Source organism: Mya arenaria, chromosome 11 (genome assembly GCF_026914265.1).
Source record: "Mya arenaria isolate MELC-2E11 chromosome 11, ASM2691426v1".
Classification (NCBI taxonomy): domain Eukaryota; kingdom Metazoa; phylum Mollusca; class Bivalvia; order Myida; family Myidae; genus Mya; species Mya arenaria.
This window is the reverse complement of record NC_069132.1, coordinates 55,380,852-55,405,156: the sequence shown is the minus strand read 5'-3', so window position 1 is coordinate 55,405,156 and position 24,305 is coordinate 55,380,852. Positions and strand designations below refer to the sequence as shown.

Below are 24,305 nucleotides of genomic sequence, written 5' to 3'. Positions count from 1 at the left end.
AACCGGAAATTTTGCCCAGTCCGGACCTTGTCCGGTTTAGTGAGTTTCCACTGTATCAGTGGATGGACACCAGTACTGGTATCAGTGGATGGAGACCAGTACTGGTATCAGTGGGTGGACACCAGTACTGGTATCAGTGGATGGAGACCAGTACTGGTATCAGTGGGTGGAGACCAGAATTGGTATCAGTGGATGGAGACCAGTACTGGTATCAGTGGATGGAGACCAGTACTGGCATCAGTGGATGGAGACCAGTACTGGTATCAGTGGATGGAGACCGGTACTGGCATCAGTGGATGGAGACCAGTACTGGTATCAGTGGATGGAGACCAGTACTGGTATCAGTGGATTGAGACCAGAACTGGTATCAGTGGATGGAGACCAGTACTGGTATCAATGGATTCAGTGGATGGAGACATATCAGTGGATGGAGACCAGTGATCCAAACCAGTACTGATATTAGCGGATGGAGACCAGGACTGGTATCAGTGGATGGAGACATATCAGTGGATGGAGACCAGTGATCCAGACCAGTACTGGTATAAGTGAATGGATACCAGTACTGGTATCAATGGATGGAGACCAGTACTGGTATCAATGGATGGAGACTAGTACTGGTATCAGTTTACAGAGGCAACGAATTAAGCCTTCTATTTGGGGCGTGATACCATTACTGTGAGACCCCTTTGGTGAGAGGAGGACATCTATCTTTACCATTCAACATGTACCACTCTCATTCTGGTTGGATCAAACCCCAAACCCCTTGGGTGAGAGGAGGACATCTATCTTTACCACTACACCTCTCTCATCCTGCTATGCTATCCACTCCTCCTATGATAAACCTTAGAACTCACATGAAGTCAGCACTCATGGCCAAGCAGGTGACACTGTCAGAATGGTCTGTGAGGATAAATTGTCTGCACAAGTTACGCAGGTCCCAGATCTATAAAGCAAATCAACAACATGAGTGAATGCTGCAGTTAAAATAGCTTCACAATGGTTTTCTTAAACTGCATGAAATCATTGGTTTTCAAGGTATTATTTCATATGAGAAAAAATCAATTCCTCTTGATAAGAAACATTTTGTGAATCATGTGAATTTCATAAAACCCTCATTTTAAATGCTTTACATAAATGTAATATTTTGTTTAAATCATAAATACAAATTTGATGATTTACAGTGCTAAACACAAATTATGAATATAATGTCCCTATATTGCATGCACATTTTCAAACATTTTATACCAGTTATATCTAAAAAATGTAAAATAAAGTTGTCTATTTGAAATGTAAGAAGAGCATCGCTTGCGGACACCATTGCTACTGTTTTTCTCATTTAATCAAGGGCATGACTTGACAAGAAAATAAGCCAGAGTTATGGTCTTTGCTACACATAATGTGTACTGTTACTGGTAGTTACTGAATATAGAACAGGAGGCAGATATCCAATTATTGCATTAGGGTGACAGTAATGTACTTTGTTTCATGTATAGTAAGTTTCATGTGAATTATTTGATATCTTGAACATTGTTTAAATTCAACCAGAACTAATGATTTTGCACCACAACAACAAAGATGCAAACACCAAGGCTAGGAATATACCTTGACAAGCCAAAAAGGATAATACCATGATAGTTGTATCCCAAGAGCCTGTGGCCAGCTCGTTCCCATAGAACCTTAGACAGCGCACACCACCCTGGATAAAAAAATATCAAGACTAACATGTAGTTTAAACAAATTTATTCAGCTTTATTTTGACAACAAACTGATAGCTTTGTGAATCACTATAGAGCCTGTTTCCTGTGTAAAAACCAGTTCTGGTGTCCATTTTGAGAGACCCTGGTACCTATACCACTAAACCATTCACAGCCTCCATACCAAATTAATTCTATGTTTAACGCCACGTTCCACTTTCAAAACCTACTAACCAAGCAGGAAAAACAAACAAGAGTCATAAAAAAGCACATCTCATTTTCTCTCTGTTTTTCGATAAATATCAAAAAGCAAGCTATATAATTTGTTCCCACATACAACTATATTATTTCAGTGCTTACATATGATTATGAAAAAAGTTTTGCATGGTAGTAAAATATACAAACAAAAACATTTGCCTGCCATACAATTAGAAGTTATACAAATTCCTAATTTTAACACTTTCAAACTGTTTTCACTCTAAATATTTTCACTGACACTGTTTAGTTGTCAATGATGAGCCTATGTCAATGACTTGACATGGAATCCAATACCAATCAGCAACAGTTAAATGTACTAATAACGTAGAAGTATTATTTGTTTATGGTTAATAAGGTAACTGCAAAAAATCACCTTGTGTCCGAGGAATTTATGCAGACTGCGTCCACTGCGTATGTCCCACATGCGGATGACTCTGTCCAGACCAGCTGATATCAGTCGACGACGATCATACTGCACACATGTTATACCGCTCATGTGACCCTATAAGCCACAGGCAGTGTTATGTTATAATCTGCGAACTAACATCATAATTTTTTTTGTGTCTTTTTTTTTAATATGTTTTTTTTCATGTGGCCAGTTGAACTGGGATAGCAACTGGTTATCACCATCATATTGAGTGTTATTTCTGAGTGTAATTGTAAAGATGAAAGTGTCAACATAACATGTTTTTTCAAACCTTATCTTTAATCTATTTCCTACCCTTTTTTTATAGGTAATTGTTTTTAGTATTTGTTGAGGTGTTTTTCAAATCCTGGCCTACATCAATTTCTTTAAGCCTTCCTTTTCACATCACACTGTATATTGGAACATACTATCTTAAAACTCATACATGAAGGTCAAATATTCGGAATCACAAAAAAAAACTGCCCTAAACTAACTAACCTGAAGTTTGCGAGCCCGCAGAACGCTCCTGACCTCGCCCACAAACCTAGGCGATTTACGGGGCTTCCCCTCCCCCTCTTCTCTGCCCTCAGGCTCACGTTGCCACTGTAGACTCAAGCGCGACTCAGCCTTACCCTAAATGTACATGTAAATGTTTTTTATTATTTCACATCAAATGCATAGAGGATAAAGTTAAAGGCGAGTTAAAATTTAAGGCAGAACTTATTCAACATGTTTAAAAACTGATAAATAAATACTAAAAAAAGCTCAAAGGAGATAGTCTTCATAAAAAAACCAAATTTGTATGAAAATTTATATTCATTTTAAAAGATGAGCTTAACCAGTTACAATTCCAGAATGATCATAAGTACTTATCAATGTAAACGTCCTTAGTGGAGATCAACCAATGGACGCTCTGATCTAGAGTCTGATATGCTGACCACTTGCCATTGCCGCTGATGTAAATGACAAATTATTGATGGATGTTCCTTTACACAGACAATGAAGCCTAAGGTTACAAAACAATTAAAGTACCATTATATCATATGAAGGCACAAGGTCTGGTCTGATATCATAGGCAGCATCGTCAGCGCCGGCATCATCCACCATCTCTTTCTTACGACGCACAATTCCATCTCCAGGCCTGTTAAGGAGAGATTGAAAGTTTCCCTGACAGTTTGCAAGTTTGATGACAAATGCATGTTCAAAGTTGAATTAATTCATGATTAATGTTAGGAAGTTTGAGGAACAGCAGTAAGCTGTTGTGCTTTTTCAACTCTAATGATAATGAATGGAATCATATAGCCTATACAGTGATCAGGAAAAATTGCCACAGTTTGGAAAAGATTGGAAATATTGATTGACTTCTTTTTAATAGATTAGTCAGTTTTACAGACTATTTTTAAGAAATTAGGTAAAGGCATTGACAAGTAAAATTAGGGTCTCTTTCACTGTTGTATCACAACATTCACTTGACATTTTTTCCCAAAAAACAGACAATCTACAGATGCAAATACATTAATTTTGTGCTCTTACCTGATGGCGGGTTTGAGTCGTCTGAGTGTTTCTTGTTTCTCATCCCCTACACTTGACCGAGTGGTATCAGCTCGCAACTCCATGTCTGTGTCCGTGACATCAGCGTGCAGAGACTTCAGAGACTTACGCTCTGAATTATCGAACAGTGAAATTTGTAAATTGTTGGATATACATCAATAAAGTGTACTGTTAAAAAATGCACTAAGAAATAAGAGCATTTAAATCCACTACAACATCCTCTTACATGCATCCCAGGGCCAACATATCACTTATGTATGGGTTCATCCCAAATGTACCCAGGGCCTACATATCACTAATGTATTGGGTCCATCCAACATGTACCCCAGGCCCACATATCACTCATGGGTTGGGTCCATCCCACAGGTACCCCCTGGCCCACATATCACTTATGAATGGGGTCCATCCCACATGTACCCACCGGCCCACATATCACTTATGGGTTGGGTCAATCCCACATGTATCCCCAGGCCCACATATCACTTATGTTTGGGGTCCATCCCACATGTACCCCTGGGCCAACATATCACTTATGGGTTGGGTCCATCCCACAGGTACCCCCTGGCCAACATATCACTTATGGGCTGGGTCCATCCCACATGTACCTCTGGGCCCACATATCACTTATGTATGGGGTCCATCTGACATGTACCCACCAGCCCACAATTCACTTATGTATTGGGTCCATCCCACATGTACCTCTAGGCCCACATATCACTTATGTATGGGGTCCATCCCACATGTACCTCTAGGTCCACATATCACTTATGTATTGGGTCCATCCCACATGTACCTCTAGGCCCACATATCACTTATGTATGGGGTCCATCCCAGATGTACCCTCCGGCCAACATATCACTTATGTATGGTGGCCATCCCACATGTACCCTCCAGCCAACATATCACTTATGTATGGGTTCCATCCCACATGTACCTCTGGGCCCACATATCACTTATGTATGGGGTCCATCACACTTGTATCCCTGGCCCACATGTTACTTATGTATGGTGTCCATCCCACATGTACCCCCGAGCCAATATATCACATATGGGTTGGGGCCATCCCACATGTACCCCCAGGCCAACATATCACTTATGGGTTGGGTCCATCCAAATTATATTCCAGAGACAATGTTTCACTAATGTCTTGGGTACATCCAACAAATACTCCAGAGCCCACATATCACTAATGTCTTGGGTCCATCCAACAAATACTCCAGAGCCCACATATCACTGACGTCTTGTGTCCATCCAACAAATACTCCATATTTCACTTATGTCTTGGGTCTATCCAACAAATACTCTAGAGCCCATATATCACTTATGTCTTTGGTACATCCAACATATACTCCAGAGCCCACATATCACTAATGTCTTTGGTACATCCAACAAATACTCCAGAGCCCACATATCACCTATGTCTTGGGTGCATCCAACATATACTCCATAAATCACTTAGGTCTTGGGTCCATCCAACAAATACTCCAGAGCCCACATATCACCTATGTCTTGGGTGCATCCAACATATACCCCATATATCACTTATGTCTTGGGTATATCCAACAAAAACTCTAGAGCCCATATATCACTTATGTCTTTGGTACATCCAACATATACTCCAGAGCCCACATATCACTTATGTCTTTGGTACATCCAACATTACTTATGTCTTGGGTCTATTCTATATGTATCCCAGGACCAACATATCACTAATGTCTTAGGTCTGTCCTACATGGCACAAGGGCTCAAATATCACTTATGTCTTGGGTCTATCCTATACTACACAACATTGCTGAATTACTTACAATAAATAGTTTGTTGAGCTATTTTCTAACATAACTGAATAACTAACAATGACTTACTTGTATCACCACACACCATTGTTGAATTACTTACAAGGACTAGCTTGTATCACCACACACCATTGTTGAATTACTTACAAGGACTAGCTTGTATCACCACACACCATTGTTGAATTACTTACAAGGACTTGCTTGTATCACCATTGTTGAATTACTTACAAGGGTAAGCTTGCTTCACTAAACAACAAAGCTGAATAACTTACAAGGGTTAGCTTGCTTCACTACGCAACAAAGCTGAATAACTTACAAGGGTTAGCTTGCTTCACTGCACAAAACTGCTGAATAACTTACAAGGGTTAGCTTGCTCCACTACACAACAAAGCTCAATAACTTACAAGGATTAGCTTGCTCTACTACACAACATTGCTGAATATCTTACAAGGGCTACCTTGCTCCACTACACAACACTGCTGAATAACTTACAAGGACTAGCTTGCTCCACTTTACAACAATGCTGAATAACTTACAAGAATTTGCTTGCTCCACTACACAACACTGCTGAATAACTTACAAGGACTAGCTTGCTCCGATTTACAACATTGCTGAATAACTTACAAGGACTAGCTTGCTCCACTTTACAACATTGCTGAATAACTTACAAGAATTTGCTTGCTCCACTAAACAACACTGCTGAATAACTTACAAGGACTAGCTTGCTCCACTAAACAACATTGCTGAATAACTTACAAGGACTAGATTGCTTCACTACACAACATCCCTGAATAATTTACAAGGACTAGCTTGCTCCACAACACAACATTGCTGAATAACTTACAAGAATTTGCTTGCTCCACTACACAACATTTCTGAATAATTTACAAGAATTTGCTTGCTCCACTACACAACACTGCTGAATGACTTACAAGGGCTAGCTTGTTCCACTACACAACATTCCTGATTAACTTGCAAGGGCTAGCTTGCTCCACTACACAACATTGCTGAATAACTTACAAGGGCTAGCTTGCTCCACTACACAACATTGCTGAATAACTTACAAGGGCTACCTTGCTCCACTACACAACACTGCTGAATAACTTACAAGGACTAGCTTGCTCCACTTTACAACAATGCTGAATAACTTACAAGAATTTGCTTGCTCCACTACACAACATCCCTGAATAACTTACAAGGACTAGCTTGCTCCACAACACAACATTGCTGAATAACTTACAAGAATTTGCTTGCTCCACTACACAACATTTCTGAATAATTTACAAGAATTTGCTTGCTCCACTACACAACACTGCTGAATGACTTACAAGGGCTAGCTTGTTCCACTACACAACATTCCTGATTAACTTGCAAGGGCTAGCTTGCTCCACTACACAACATTGCTGAATAACTTACAAGGGCTAGCTTGCTCCACTACACAACATTGCTGAATAACTTACAAGGGCTAGCTTGCTTCACTACACCAAATTCCTGAATAACTTACAAGGACTAGCTTGCTTCACTACACAACATTCCTGAATAACTTACAAGGGCTACCTTGCTCCACTACACAACATTCCTGAATAACTTACAATGACTAGCTTGCTTCACTACACAACATTTCTGAATAACTCACAAGGACTAGCTTGCTCCACTACACAACATTGTTGAATATCTTACAAGGGCTACCTTGCTCCACTACACAACACTGCTGAATAACTTACAAGGACTAGCTTGCTCCACTACACAACATTGCTGAATAACTTACAAGGGCTAGCTTGCTCCACTACACAACATTGCTGAATAACTTACAAGGACTAGCTTGCTCCACTACACAACACTGCTGAATAACTTACAAGGACTAGCTTGCTCCACTACACAACACTGCTGAATAACTTACAAGGACTAGCTTGCTCCACTACACAACACTGCTGAAAAAATTACAAGGATTAGCTTGCTTCACTTCACAAAATTTCTGAATAACTTACAAGGACTAGCTTGCTCCACTAAACAACATTGCTGAATAACTTACAATGGCTAGCTTACTTCACTACACCAAATTCCTGAATAACTTACAAGGATTAGCTTGCTTCACTACACAACACTGCTGATTAACTTACAAGGTAAGCTGGTTTCACTACACAAAACTGCTACACCACATTGCTGAATAACTTACAAGGACTAGCTTGCTTTACTACACCAAATTCCTGAATAACTTACAATGACTAGCTTGCTCCACTACACAACATTGCTGAATAACTTACAAGGGCTAGCTTGCTTCACTACACAACATTTCTGAATAACTTCCAAGGACTAGCTTGCTTCACTACACAACATTCCTGAATAACTAACAATGACTAGCTTGCTTCACTACACAACATTCCTGAATAACTTACAAGTACTATCTTGCTTCACTACACAACATTCCTGAATAACTTACAAGGACTAGCTTGCTTCACTACACAACATTCTTGAATAACTTACAATGACTAGCTTGCTTCACTACACAACATTCCTGAATAACTTACAAGGACTAGCTTGCTTCACTACACAACATTTCTGAATAACTTACAATGACTAGCTTGCTCCACTTCACAACCCTTCAGAATAACTTACAAGGACTAGCTTGCTTCACTACACAACATTCCTGAATAACTTACAATGACTAGCTTGCTTCACTACACAACATTTCTGAATAACTTACAAGGACTAGCTTGCTTCACTACACAACATTCCTGAATAACTTACAAGTACTATCTTGCTTTACTACACCAAATTCCTGAATTACTTACAATGACTAGCTTGCTCCATTACACAACATTCCTGAATAACTTACAATGACTAGCTTGATCCACTACACAACATTTCTGAATAACTTACAAGGACTAGCTTGCTTCACTACACAACATTCCTGAATAACTTACAAGTACTAGCTTGCTTTACTACACCAAATTCCTGAATAACTTACAATGACTAGCTTGCTTCACTTCACAACATTCCTGAATAACTCACAAGGGCTAGCTTCCTTCACTACACAACACTGCTGAATAACTTACAATGGCTAGCTTGCTCCACTACACAACATCGCTGAATAACTTACAAGGGTTAGCTTGCTCCACTACAAAACATTCCTGAATGACTTACAAGGGTTAGCTTGCTCCACTACACAACATTCCTGAATAACTTGCAAGGGTTAGCTTGCTCCACTACACAACATTCCTGAATAACTTACAAGGACTAGCTTGCTCCACTACACAACATTCTTGAATAACTTACAAGGACTAGCTTGCTTCACTTCACAAAATTCCTGAATAACTTACAATGACTAGCTTGCTCCACTACACAACATTCTTGAATAACTTACAAGGACTAGCTTGCTCCACTACACAACATTCCTGAATAACTTACAAGGACTAGCTTGCTCCACTACACAACATTCCTGAATAACTTACAAGGACTAGCTTGCTCCACTTAATAACATTGCTGAATAACTTACAATGGCTAGCTTGCTTCACTACACCAAAGTCCTGAATAACTTACAAGGATTAGCTTGCTTCACTACACAACATTCCTGAATAACTAACAAGGACTAGCTTGCTTCACTACACAACATTGCTGTATAACTAACCAGGACTAGCTTGCTTAACTATACAAAATTGCTGAAAAACTTACAAGGGCTATCTTGCTCCACTACACAACATTGCTGAATAACTTACAAGGATTAGCTTGCTCCACTACACAACATTGCTGAATAACTAACAAGGACTAGCTTGCTTCACTTCACAACACTGCTGAATAACTTACAAAGGCTAGCTTGCTTCACTACACAACATTCTTGCATCACTTACAAGGACTAGCTTGCTTTACTACACCGAATTCCTGAATAACTTACAAGGACTAGCTTGCTCAAATACACAACATTGCTGTATAATACCCAGGACTAGCTTGCTTCACTATACAAAATTGCTGAAAAACTTACAAGGGCTATCTTGCTCCACTACACAACATTGCTGAATAACTTACAAGGATTAGCTTGCTTCACTACACAACATTGCTGAAAAACTTACAAGGATTAGCTTTCTTCACTTCACAAAATTTCTGAATAACTTACAAGGACTAGCTTGCTCCAATACACAACACTGCTGAATAACTTACAAGGGTTAGCTTGCTTCACTACACAACATTGCTGAAAAACTTACAAGGATTAGCTTTCTTCACTTCACAAAATTTCTGAATAACTTACAAGGACTAGCTTGCTCCACTTAACAACATTGCTGAATAACTTACAATGGCTAGCTTGCTTCACTACACCAAATTCCTGAATAACTTACAAGGATTAGCTTGCTTCACTACACAACATTCCTGAATAACTATCAAGGACTAGCTTGCTTCACTACACAACATTGCTGTATAACTACCCAGGACTAGCTTGCTTCACTATACAAAATTGCTGAAAAACTTACAAGGGCTATCTTGCTCCACTACACAACATTGCTAAATAACTTACAAGGATTAGCTTGCTCCACTACACAACATTGCTGAATAACTTACAAGGACTAGCTTGCTCCACTACACAACACTGCTGAATAACTTACAAAGGCTAGCTTGCTTCACTACACAACATTCTTGAATCACTTACAAGGACTAGCTTGCTTAACTACACCGAATTCCTGAATAACTTACAATGACTAGCTTGCTCCACTACACAACGTTCCTGAATAACGTAAAATGACTAGCTTGCTCCACTACACAACATTCTTGAATAACATACAAGTACTATCTTGCTTCACTACACAACATTCTTGAATCACTTACAAGGACTAGCTTCCTTCACTACACCAAATTCCTGAATATCTTACAATGACTAGCTTGCTTCAATACACAACATTTCTTAATAACTTACAAGGGCTAGCTTGCTCCACTACACAACATATGACTTACAAGGGTTAGCTTGCTCCACTACACAACATTCCTGAATGACTTACAAGGGTTAGCTTGCTCCACTACACAACATTGCTGAATAACTTACAAGGGTTAGCTTGCTCCACTACACATCATTCCTGAATAACTTACAAGGGCTACCTTGCTCCATACACAACATTGCTGAATAACTTACAAGGGCTAGCTTGCTCCACTACACAACATTCCTGAATAACTTACAATGACTAGCTTGCTTCACTACACAACATTCCTGAATAACTTACAAGGACTAGCTTGCTTCACTACACAACACTTCAGAATAACTCACAAGGACTAGCTTGCTCCACTACACAACATTCCTGAATAACTTACAAGGACTAGCTTGCTTCACTACACAACACTTCAGAATAACTCACAAGGACTAGCTTGCTTCACTACACAACACTGCTGAATAACTTACAAGGGTTTGCTTGCTCCACTACACAACATTCCTGAATAACTTACAATGACACGCTTGCTTCACTACACAACATTCCTGAATAACTTACAAGGGCTAGCTTGCTCCACTACACAACATTCCTGAATAACTTACAATGACTAGCTTGCTCCACTACACAACATTCCTGAATAACTTACAAGGGCTAGCTTGCTTTACTACACAACATTCCTGAATAACTCACAATGACTATCTTGCTTCACTACACAACATTCCTGAATAACTTACAATGACTAGCTTGCTTCACTACACAACATTCCTGAATAACTTACAAGGGCTAGCTTGCTCCACTACACAACATTCCTGAATAACTCACAATGACTATCTTGCTTCACTACACAACATTCCTGAATAACTGACAATGACTATCTTGCTTCACTACACAACATTCCTGAATAACTCACAATGGCTAGCTTGCTCCACTACACAACATTGCTGAATAAATTACAAGGGTTAGCTTGCTCCACTACACAACATTCCTGAATAACTTACAATGACTAGCTTGCTCCACTACACAACATTGCTGAATAACTTACAAGGGCTAGCTTTCTCCACTACACAATATTCCTGAATAACTTACAATAACTAGCTTGCTTCACTACACAACATTTCTGAATAACTTACAAGGACTAGCTTGCTTCACTACACAACACTTCAGAATAACTTACAATGACTAGCTTGCTCCACTACACACCACTTCAGAATAACTTACAATGACTATCTTGCTTTACTACACAACATTCCTGAATAACTTACAATGACTATCTTGCTCCACTACACAACATTCCTGAATAACTTACAATGACTATCTTGCTCCACTACACAACATTCCTGAATAACTTAAAAGGGCTAGCTTGCTCCACTACACAACATTCTTGAATAACTTACAATGACTATCTTGCTCCACTACACAACACTTCAGAATAACTTACAATGACTATCTTGCTTCACTACACAACATTCCTGAATAACTTACAATGACTATCTTGCTCCACTACACAACATTCCTGAATAACTTACAATGACTAGCTTGCTCCACTACACAACATTCCTGAATAACTTACAAGGACCAGCTTGCTTCACTACACAACATTTCTGAATAACTTACAAGGACTAGCTTGCTTCACTACACAACATTCCTGAATAACTTACAATGGCTAGCTTGCTTCACTACACAACATTTCTGAATAACTTACAATGACTTTCTTGCTCCACTACACAACATTCCTGAATAACTTACAATGGCTAGCTTGCTTTACTACACAACATTCCTGAATAACTTACAATGACTAGCTTGCTCCACTACACATCATTCTTGAATAACTTACAAGGACTAGCTTGCTCCACTACACAACACTTCAGAATAACTTACAATGACTATCTTGCTCCACTACACAACATTCCTGAATAACTTACAATGACTAGCTTGCTCCACTACACAACATTCCTGAATAACTTACAATGACTAGCTTGCTTCACTACACAACATTTCTGAATAACTTACAAGGACTAGCTTGCTTCACTACACAACACTTCAGAATAACTTACAAGGACTAGCTTGCTTCACTACACAACACTTCAGAATAACTTACAAGGACTAGCTTGCTCCACTACACAACACTTCAGAATAACTTACAATGACTATCTTGCTCCACTACACAACATTCCTGAATAACTTACAATGACTAGCTTGCTCCACTATACAACATTCCTGAATAACTTACAATGACTAGCTTGCTTCACTACACAACATTTCTGAATAACTTACAAGGACTAGCTTGCTTCACTACACAACACTTCAGAATAACTTACAAGGACTAGCTTGCTTCACTACACAACACTTCAGAATAACTCACAAGGACTAGCTTGCTTCACTACACAACACTGCTGAATAACTTACAAGGGCTAGCTTGCTCCACTACACAACATTGCTGAATAACTTACAAGGGTTTGCTTGCTCCACTACACAACATTCCTGAATAACTTACAAGGGTTAGCTTGCTCCACTACACAACATTCCTGAATAACTTACAAGGGCTAGCTTGCTCCACTACACAACATTCCTGAATAACTTACAAGGGCTAGCTTGCTCCACTACACAACATTCCTGAATAACTTACAAGGGCTAGCTTGCTCCACTACACAACATTCCTGAATAACTTACAAGGGCTAGCTTGCTCCACTACACAACATTGCTGAACTAAGAAGGACTAGCTTGCTTCACTACACGACATTGCTGAATAACTTACAAGGGCTAGCTTTCTCCACTACACACCATTGCTGTATAACTTACAAGGGCTAGCTTGCTTCGCTACACGACATTGCTGAAGAACTTACAAGGGCTAGCTTTCTCCACTAACACACCATTGCTGAATAACTAACAAGGGCTAGCTTGCTCCACTACACGACATTGCTGAATAACTTACAAGGGCTAGCTTGCTCCACTACACAACATTGCTGAATAACTTACAAGGACTAGCTTGCTTCACTATTTCCTTACATTGGTGAAAATGATAGCGTAACATTTGAAAATTCCATTTTTATGATATTAATTTTCTTCTGTATATAAAACTAAGACATTATATATTATTGAACATAATTGGGCCCAGAACTCACCGGGGGCAGTATCCCACTGTATCAGGTACTCTCGGTCAAATTCCTGCAGATCCTCAGACACCACACTATGCGCATCGTCGTCTCCGTGTGTCTTCCGATGGATGGCCGACAGCGTACCTCTATGAACCTCAAGTTCAACTACATGGAATGTGTAAGTTCAATATGTTTATAAGTTTTCAAAGACCAAAGCCACTTTGTTGGTTTGGACAAGAGAAAGGAATATTTTTAGATTCTCATTTCATCAACCCATGTCTGAAAACCCAACTATAACACAATATTGGACAAAAAATGTGTCTGCGAAAAGGGGCCTAAAAATGAAAAGGGGCCTTAAAATTAAGACCGGTTTGTTTGAAACCTGGATTGAATCTAAAAACATTATTTTTCAGGCCTTATTTGAAAGAGTTTGACATGAGCAAATCCTATGTATACCTTCCAGTGCTTGGAATAAAACTAATGATGATGAAATAGCAGAAACACATAACTATTAATATTTTCCAGACCCATCAGAAAGACATATATTTCTTTATTAAATAGAAATTGTCAATTACAATATCTTACATGACAGATAGACTATACCAACTTTTCTTTGTGAAATACACAGAGATATAATGTGACTTCAAACTAGTTTCAATATACTAAACATTTTATTTAGCACACAAGACAATTACGCAACATTTTATAAATCATGTTACACAAATCTTACTTACATTCACATTCCAAGGGTAGATCCATTGAATTCAATATTATCATTCCAACAAACCTAGTGCATCATTTACTTTTTACTCTAATTCATACTGTTTGCACATTTCAAGTTTTACTAGCACATTGTGGTAAAAAACACTTATGCAGTCAAGGATACAAATTAATTCCATTAAAATTCTTAAGATCATTATATACTGGTGTTGTTTTATTTCTACTGAAATTACTATTAGAAATATTCAAATTCAATTTAAATATTAATTCAATTCACACAAACATAAATTAAATAACTTGCAGATTTTAGAGATAAAATGATACATCACTTAATAGCAACTCAGCAAATAAACTTTTGGTTATTTGATATTTGCTGTTACATTTAAGTTAAAGCACTTTGAGAGATAATATCCCAGGAGTAAGAATAAGCATTCATACACGAACAGGTAAAACTCATTCTTCAGTTAGATGCGCAAATCAGACCAAATATATTTATCATTTTAAGAGCACTTTATCTGTTATTTCAAATGATTTGCACTTAATTTTATCTTTATAAAGCAAGCCGTCAACCTCTATCAATGACTAACTTCATAGCAAATTAAGGTTCCTTTAAAACCAGCAGTAAACAAGATTAATTCTGAGTTTGGGCACTCAAAAACTATGGAGAATGTGAACTGCACAAGAATGCACAATTGCTAGTTTGGGTGCATCTTTCAAGACAGAAGAAAACTGTACAAAGGTATTCCAAATGACTACAGTTCAACTGTCAAATCAATAACTCTGAGAGTGAAAACATACCCACAGTGCAGAGGTATTTAAAACAAGAGGCCCAAAAGGGCCTATGCTCTACTGGCATGGCTTTTGTGGTCATATCAATCCAGAGCATGTATGTATGGGTAAAAGGCAACAGACATATACTTTATGTTTTGTGTTTGGGTTACCTGAAAACGTAGCACGTTCATCATCTGAGCCCAGAAAGTATTGTAAGCAGATTAGTTGCATGAACTATTTTAATATGTGCCAAGTAAAAGTCATCTGACAAAAAAAAATGCTTTCAAAACTGTACTCATAGTAAAAATTTCTGTAGTTTTAAAAGTTAAAAAAAGTTGGTCAAAAGGTCAAAGTCAAGGGCATCCTAGGACAACATTGATCAATTTGAACAAACATTCACAATCAATTGTGCTGAGATGGATGCACGAACACACAAAAAGATTTTCAAACCTTTCCAGATTTATGTTTACCAAACCTGTGAACCCTGGGTGTGGCCAGTAATGACACCAGGTGCATAGCTTAAACATTCAAAACCAATTTTGTTAAGATGAATGTGCAAACTACAGAACTTAAAGCTAAAAAATGGCCTTTGGGCTTTCAACAAGAACAAGGCAGAGTAATTCACAAAATCAACTGCAGAAGCAAAAAGCAAATTGTCTCTCAAAATCCTAGACTTGCAAATTGTCTCCCTTAACTCTAGACTTGAATTTACATGTACATGTAAACTTGGCTAAAAATAGAATTCGCTCATGCAGACCTGGCTAAAAATAGAAAGCATTTCTTTAAAACTTTCATGGCCCATAATCTAGGCATTTATGGACGGATCTGGCTGGTTTTCGAAAGGAACCGAGCTCTAATGGATATCTATATACTCTACAAGTTTCATCGAGATACAATCAAAACTGAAGACTGTATCGTGTTCACAAGCAATTGTTTACAGACGCACGACCGCACGGACGCACGGACGCACATACTACGTACACATTACCATCGCATAAGCTCTTCTGGCCTTTGGCCAGTAGAGCTAAAAAACTACAGTTCAACTGTCAAATCAATAACTCTGAGAGTGAAAACATACCCACAGTACAGAGGTATTCCAAACAACTACCCTTCAACTGTCAAATCAATAACTCAGAGAGTAAAAACATACCCACAGTACAGAGGTATTCCAAAACACTACCCTTTAACTGTCAAATCAATAATTCAGAGAGTGAAAACATACCCACAGTACAGAGGTATTCCAAACAACTACCCTTCAACTGTCAAATCAATAACTCAGAGAGTCAAAACATACCCACAGTACAGAGGTATTCCAAACAACTACCCTTCAACTGTCAAATCAATAACTCAGAGAGTGAAAACATACCCACAGTACAGAGGTATTCCAAACAACTACCCTTCAACTGTCAAATCAATAACTCAGAGAGTGAAAACATACTCACAGTACAGAGGTATTTCAAATGACTACCCTTCAACTGTCAAATCAAGAACTCAGAGAGTGAAAACATACTCACAGTACAGAGGTATTCCAAATGACTACCCTTCAACTGTCAAATCAATAACTCAGAGAGTGAAAACATACTCACAGTACAGACCTGTGTTCCAAACAACTACCCTTCAACTGTCAAATCAATAACTCAGAGAGTGAAAACATACCCACAGTACAGAGGTATTCCAAAAAACTACAGTTTAACTGTCAAATAAATAACTCAGAGAGTGAAAACATACTCACAGTACAGAGGTATTCCAAAAAACTACAGTTTAACTGTCAAATAAATAACTCAGAGAATGAAAACATACCCACAGTACAGAGGTATTCCAAAAAACTACCCTTCAACTGTCAAATCAAGAACTCAGAGAGTGAAAACATACCCACAGTACAGAGGTATTCCAAACAACTACCCTTCAACTGTCAAATCAATAACTCAGAGAGTGAAAACATACCCACAGTACAGAGGTATTCCAAACAACTACCCTTCAACTGTCAAATCAATAACTCAGAGAGTGAAAACATACTCACAGTACAGAGGTATTTCAAATGACTACAGTTCAACTGTCAAATCAATAACTCAGAGAGTGAAAACATACTCACAGTACAGAGGTATTCCAAACAACTACCCTTCAACTGTCAAATCAATAACTCAGAGAGTGAAAACATACTCACAGTACAGAGGTATTCCAAACAACTACCCTTCAACTGTCAAATCAATAACTCAGAGAGTGAAAACATACTCACAGTACAGAGGTATTCCAAAAAACTACCCTTCAACTGTCAAATCAATAACTCAAAGAGTGAAAACATACTCACAGTACAGAGGTATTCCAAACAACTACCCTTCAACTGTCAAATCAATAACTCTGAGAGTGAAAACATACCCACAGTACAGAGGTATTCCAAACAACTACCCTTCAACTGTCAAATCAATAACTCAGAGAGTGAAAACATACTCACAGTACAGAGGTATTCCAAAAAACTACCCTTCAACTGTCAAATCAAGAACTCAGAGAGTGAAAACATACCCACAGTACAGAGGTATTCCAAAAAACTACCCTTCAACTGTCAAATCAATAACTCAAAGAGTGAAAACATACAAACAGTACAGAGGTATTCCAAAAAACTACAGTTCAACTGTCAAATCAATAACTCTGAGAGTGAAAACATACCCAAAGTACAGAGGTATTCCAAAAAACTACCCTTCAACTGTCAAATCAATAACTCAGAGAGTGAAAACATACTCACAGTACAGAGGTATTCCAAAAAACTACAGTTTAACTGTCAAATAAATAACTCAGAGAATGAAAACATACCCACAGTACAGAGGTATTCCAAAAAACTACCCTTCAACTGTCAAATCAATAACTCAGAGAGTGAAAACATACAAACGGTACAGAGGTATTCCAAAAAACTACAGTTCAACTGTCAAATCAATAACTCAGAGAATGAAAACATACCCACAGTACAGAGGGTTTCACTACAGTTCAACTGTCAAATCAATGACTCAGAGATTGAAAACATACCCACAGTACAGAGGTATTTCATATATCTACAGTTCAACTGTCAAATCAATAACTCAGAGAGTGAAAACATACCCACAGTACAGAGGTATTTCAAATACCTACAGTTCAACTGTCAAATCAATAACTCAAGAGAGTGAAAACATACCCAAAGTACAGAGGTATTTCAAATATCTACAGTCAAATAACTCAGAGAGTGAATATTCACCCACAGTACAGAGGTTTTCCAAATAACTACAGCAAAGTTAAATTAATTACTCTGGTTGAAATATTTGTTTGGAAAACTTGGAGAACATCTTTTTTATCTTTGGACTTGAAGGGTGGAAACAGAGAAACAAAACTAAAGCTAATCCTTTTGCATTCATAGTTTCCATAGTTAGTGCCAAACTCAGCCAACATTATGAAGTATTTGTAGTCACTTTATTCAATTTGGTGAATCAGATATGTTGACTGCCGGAGGCGTAAATGTCACAATGACCTTACCTTTGACCAACTGAACTCAAACTACTGACCAAGACCAATGTTCATACCACAGTTTAAATACTCTACATAAAGTCATTTAAATGTTATACAAGGAAAGAAAACTCAAGTGTGATAACGATGTTGCTTGGACACCCCACCCCCTATGATACCTGACAAAGAATTCCGTGTGTATGCCATGTTTTGCTGGCGACACAAAAACACAATGTCAAAGACAAATACATAATATAATGGAAAACATTTCAGGTCTGTGATTAAAGCAATTGAAAAAATTAATTCAGTGACAGAAAACATACAGCAATAGGAACCAGTTATGAAACTGGACATTTACCACAGTAAAGCATATAACCTAACGTGCACAGGTAAGCAACATACATTAGGTTGCTAAGCAACCATGCCAACTCTCTGTATCCATGACAACATTACCTATTACTGGAGTTCCCCGACTGATGGCTCGTTCTTTCTCCTTTTCTGCACCAATAAAAGTTTTCTATACACTATGTAATGCATGAATTGATACCCTGGCAGTGATATTACAAATGTTATTACATAAAGCCATGCTGTTTAAAAGATTTATCAGTATGACAAAAGTAACTTTAATATTCACATCAATTTAAATAGATGCTAGAATTTTGAATTAAATAACTTATTTAATACATTTAATAAGAGTTAGTTAAGTAAGACAATTGAAAATACAAGACTGTACAGTGCTTATAAAAAAAAAACTAAGGATAAATTCACATGCACATTACATAACAATTATTTATCATATTTTTATTTTAGCGATAATTTACATCCAGTTATAAAGAGTTTGCTTCCCTGAGATAATACAATATTATATAATTGCATTTCCATTAAAATTTGCATTTTCTTATGATACCAAAATTAGGTATGGAAACTAATTTATAAAATGATCACATTATTAAGGTCGATTATGATATACAAATTTTTAATGTATTCATTATATTCTACAAACTTTAATTCTAGTATAACATTAAATATTGTGTTCAGGGAAACAACATAGTTACACACCATACCATTTTTTTCTGATATACAATTCCTTCTAATTTAGCAAAATTCTACAGTTAGCATTCACTTAGCATTGCAAAGCCAAAGGATGTCTCCATGTCTTTGATCAAAGCACCATCAGCATTAAGATGTTAAGATATCCCTAGAGCACTCAGATGATATAGCACCGATAGCACTCAGATGTTATAGCAGCGAGATCATTCAGATGTTATATCACTGAGAGCACTCAGATGATATAGCACAGAGGGCACTCAGATGTTATAGCACTGAGAGCACTCAGATGTTATAGCACTGGGAGCACTCAGATGTTATAGCAGCGAGATCATTCAGATGTTATAGCCCTGAGAGCACTCAGATGTTATAGTACAGAGAGCACTCAGATGTTATAGCACCGAGAGCACTCAGATGTTATAGCACAGAGGGCACTCTGATGTTATAGCAGCGAGATCATTCAGATGTTATAGCACTGAGAGCACTCAGATGTTATAGTACAGAGAGCACTCAGATGTTATAGCACCGAGAGCACTCAGATGTTATAGCAGCAAGGGCACTCAGATGTTATAGCAGCGAGGGCACTCAGATGTTATAGCACCGATAGCACTCAGATGTTATAGCACCGAGAGCACTTAGATGTTATAGCACAGAGGGCACTCTGATGTTATAGCAGCGAGATCATTCAGATGTTATAGCACTGGGAGCACTCAGATGTTATAGCACAGAGATCATTCAGATGTTATAGCAGCGAGATCATTCAGATGTTATAGCAGCGAGATCACTCTGATGTTATAGCAGCGAGATCACTCAGATGTTATAGCACTGGGAGCACTCAGATGTTATAGTACAGAGAGCACTCAGATGTTATAGCACTGAGAGCACTTAGATGTTATAGCACAGAGGGCACTCTGATGTTACAGCAGTGAGATCATTCAGATGTTATAGCACTGGGAGCACACAGATGTTATAGCACAGAGATCATTCAGATGTTATAGCAGCGAGATCACTCAGATGTTATAGCACTGGGAGCACTCAGATGTTATAGTACAGAGAGCACTCAGATGTTATAGCACAGAGATCATTCAGATGTTATAGCACTGGGAGCACTCAGATGTTATAGCACAGAGATCATTCAGATGTTATAGCACCGAGAGCACTCAGATGTTATAGCACAGAGATCATTCAGATGTTATAGCACAGAGGGCACTCAGATGTTATAGCACTGAGAGCACTCAGATGTTATAGCACAGAGATCATTCAGATGTTATAGCACTGAGAGCACTCAGATGATATAGCACAGAGGGAACTCAGATGTTATAACCCCGAGAGCACTCAGATGTTATAGCACAGAGATCATTCAGATGTTATAGCACTGAGAGCACTCAGATGTTATAGCACAGAGATCATTCAGATGTTATAGCACTGAGAGCACTCAGATGATATAGCACTGAGAGCACTCAGATGATATAGCACAGAGGGCACTCAGATGTTATAGCACTGAGAGCACTCAGATGTTATAGCACTGAGAGAACTCAGATGTTATAGCACTGAGAGCACTCAGATGTTATAGCACTGAGAGCACTCAGATGTTATAGCACTGAGAGCACTCAGATGTTATAGCACTGAGAGCACTCAGATGTTATAGCACTGAGAGCACTCAGATGATATAGCACAGAGGGCACTCAGATGTTATAGCACAGAGATCATTCAGATGTTATAGCACTGACAGCACTCAGATGATATAGCACAGAGGGCACTCAGATGTTATAGCAGCGAGGGCACACAGATGTTATAGCACAGAGGGCACTCAGATGTTATAGCACTGAGAGCACTAAGATGTTATAGCACAGAGGGCACTCAGATGTTATAGCACAGAGATCATTCAGATGTTATAGCACTGAGAGCACTCAGATGTTATAGCACAGAGATCATTCAGATGTTATAGCACTGAGAGCACTCAGATGATATAGCACAGAGGGCACTCAGATGTTATAGCACTGAGAGCACTCAGATGTTATAGCACAGAGATCATTCAGATGTTATAGCACTGAGAGCACTCAGATGATATAGCACAGAGGGCACTCAGATGTTATAGCAGCGAGGGCACACAGATGTTATAGCACAGAGGGCACTCAGATGTTATAGCACTGAGAGCACTCAGATGTTATAGCACTGAGATCATTCAGATGTTATAGCACTGAGAGCACTCAGATGATATAGCACAGAGGGCACTCAGATGTTAGAGCACCGAGGGCACTCAGATGTTATAGCACCGAGGGCACTCAGATGTTATAGCACCGAGGGCACTCAGATGATATAGCACAGAGGGCACTCAGATGTTATAGCACCGAGGGCACTCAGATGTTATAGCACCGAGAGCACTCAAATGTTATAGCACAGAGGGCACTCAGATGTTATAGCACTGAGAGCACTCAGATGTTATAGCACCGAGAGCACTCAGATGTTATAGCACAGAGGGCACTCTGATGTTATAGCACCGAGAGCACTCAGATGTTATAGCCCCGAGAGCACTCAGATATTATAGCACCGAGAGCACTCAGATGTTATAGCACCGAGATCACTCTGATGTTATAGCACTGGGAGCACTCAGATGTTATAGCACCGAGGGCACTCAGATGTTATAGCACAGAGGGCACACAGATGTTATAGCACAGAAGGCACTCAGATGTTATAGCACAGAGGGCACTCTGATGTTATAGCACCGAGAGCACTCAGATGTTATAGCACCGAGGGCACTCAGATGTTATAGCACCGAGAGCACTCCAATGATATAGCACAGAGGGCACTCAGATGTCATAGCACAGAGGGCACTCTGATGTAATAGCAGCGAGAGCATTCAGATGTTATAGCACAGAGGGCACTCTGATGTTATAGCACCGAGAGCACTCAGATGTTATAGCACTGAGAGCACTCAGATGTTATTGCACAGAGGACACTCAGATGTTATAGCACCGAGAGCACTCAGATGTTATAGCACAGAGGGCACTCTGATGTTATAGCACTGAGGGCACTCAGATGTTATAGCACCGAGAGCACTCAGATGTTATAGCACCGAGGGCACTCAGATGTTATAGCACAGAGGGCACTCAGATGTTATAGCACCGAGAGCACTCAGATGTTATAGCACCGAGAGCACTTAGATGTTATAGCAGCGAGGACACTCAGATGTTATAGCACAGAGGGCACTCTGATGTTATAGCACTGAGGGCACTCAGATGTTATAGCACCGAGGGCACTCAGATGTTATAGCACCGAGAGCACTTAGATGTTATAGCACCGAGAGCACTTAGATGTTATAGCAGCGAGAGCACTCAGATGTTATAGCACCGAGGGCACTTAGATGTTATAGCAGCGAGAGCACTCAGATGTTATAGCACTGAGAGCACTTAGATGTTATAGCACCGAGAGCACTCAGATGTTATAGCACCGAGGGCACTCAGATGTTATAGCACAGAGGGCACTCTGATGTAATAGCACCGAGAGCACTCAGATGTTGTTGCACTGAGAGCACTCAGATGTTATAGCACAGAGGGCACTCTGATGTTATAGCACCGAGGGCACTCAGATGTTATAGCACCGAGAGCACTCAGATGTTATAGCACCGAGGGCACTCTGATGTTATAGCACAGAGGGTACTCAGATGTTATAGCAGCGAGATCACTCTGATGTTGTTGCACTGAGAGCACTCAGATGTTATAGCAGTGAGATCACTCTGATGTTGTAGCACAGAGGGTACTCAGATGTTATAGCACCGAGGGCACTCAGATGTTATAGCACCGAGAGCACTCAGATGTTATAGCACCGAGGGCACTCTGATGTTATAGCACAGAGGGTACTCAGATGTTATAGCAGCGAGATCACTCTGATGTTGTTGCACTGAGAGCACTCAGATGTTATAGCAGTGAGATCACTCTGATGTTGTAGCACAGAGGGTACTCAGATGTTATAGCACTGAGGGCACTCAGATGTTATAGCACTGGGATCACTCACATGTTATAGCAGCGAGAGCACTCAGATGTTATAGCACAGAGGGCACACAGATGTTATAGCATTGAGAGCACTCAGATGTTATAGCACCGAGGGCACTCTGATGTTATAGCACAGAGGGTACTCAGATGTTATAGCAGCGAGATCACTCTGATGTTGTTGCACTGAGAGCACTCAGATGTTATAGCAGTGAGATCACTCTGATGTTGTAGCACAGAGGGTACTCAGATGTTATAGCACAGAGGGCACTCAGATGTTATAGCACTGGGATCACTCACATGTTATAGCAGCGAGAGCACTCAGATGTTATAGCACAGAGGGCACACAGATGTTATAGCATTGAGAGCACTAAGATGGTATAGCACCAAGGGCACTTATTACTTAAAATTTCAGGTTTATTTAACAAGTCTTGAAATCCTTCTTTTCATTTATATATATAAAAAAAATAAACAAGAAAGTTCAGCATTTCCTGTGAACTCAGTCAGCTACATTTTTGAAGAATTAACTTCAACAAAAAACAAAACAAAAATATGTGTTTAAATAAATTGATCATGTTATGGACATATCCTTGGCTAGCTTTG

At 39.0% G+C, this 24,305-nt stretch overlaps 1 protein-coding gene across 3 annotated transcripts in view; it reads right to left on the bottom strand.

Moving 5' to 3' along the window:
* The window catches only part of LOC128208212 (uncharacterized), a 96,691-nt gene that overhangs the window by 44,962 nt on the left and 27,424 nt on the right, over window positions 1-24,305 (bottom strand). For 2 of the 3 annotated variants that reach the window (XM_052911674.1, XM_052911675.1), the window contains 8 exons: window positions 19,120-19,164; window positions 13,735-13,872; window positions 3,892-4,021; window positions 3,391-3,499; window positions 2,857-2,991; window positions 2,326-2,454; window positions 1,628-1,696; window positions 855-943 (listed from right to left, as the gene is read on the bottom strand). In XM_052911674.1, the coding sequence (XP_052767634.1) occupies window positions 855-943; window positions 1,628-1,696; window positions 2,326-2,454; window positions 2,857-2,991; window positions 3,391-3,499; window positions 3,892-4,021; window positions 13,735-13,872; window positions 19,120-19,164 (844 nt within the window). The remainder of the gene's footprint in view (window positions 1-854; window positions 944-1,627; window positions 1,697-2,325; window positions 2,455-2,856; window positions 2,992-3,390; window positions 3,500-3,891; window positions 4,022-13,734; window positions 13,873-19,119; window positions 19,165-24,305) is intronic. The other variant, XM_052911676.1, reaches the window with a different exon arrangement.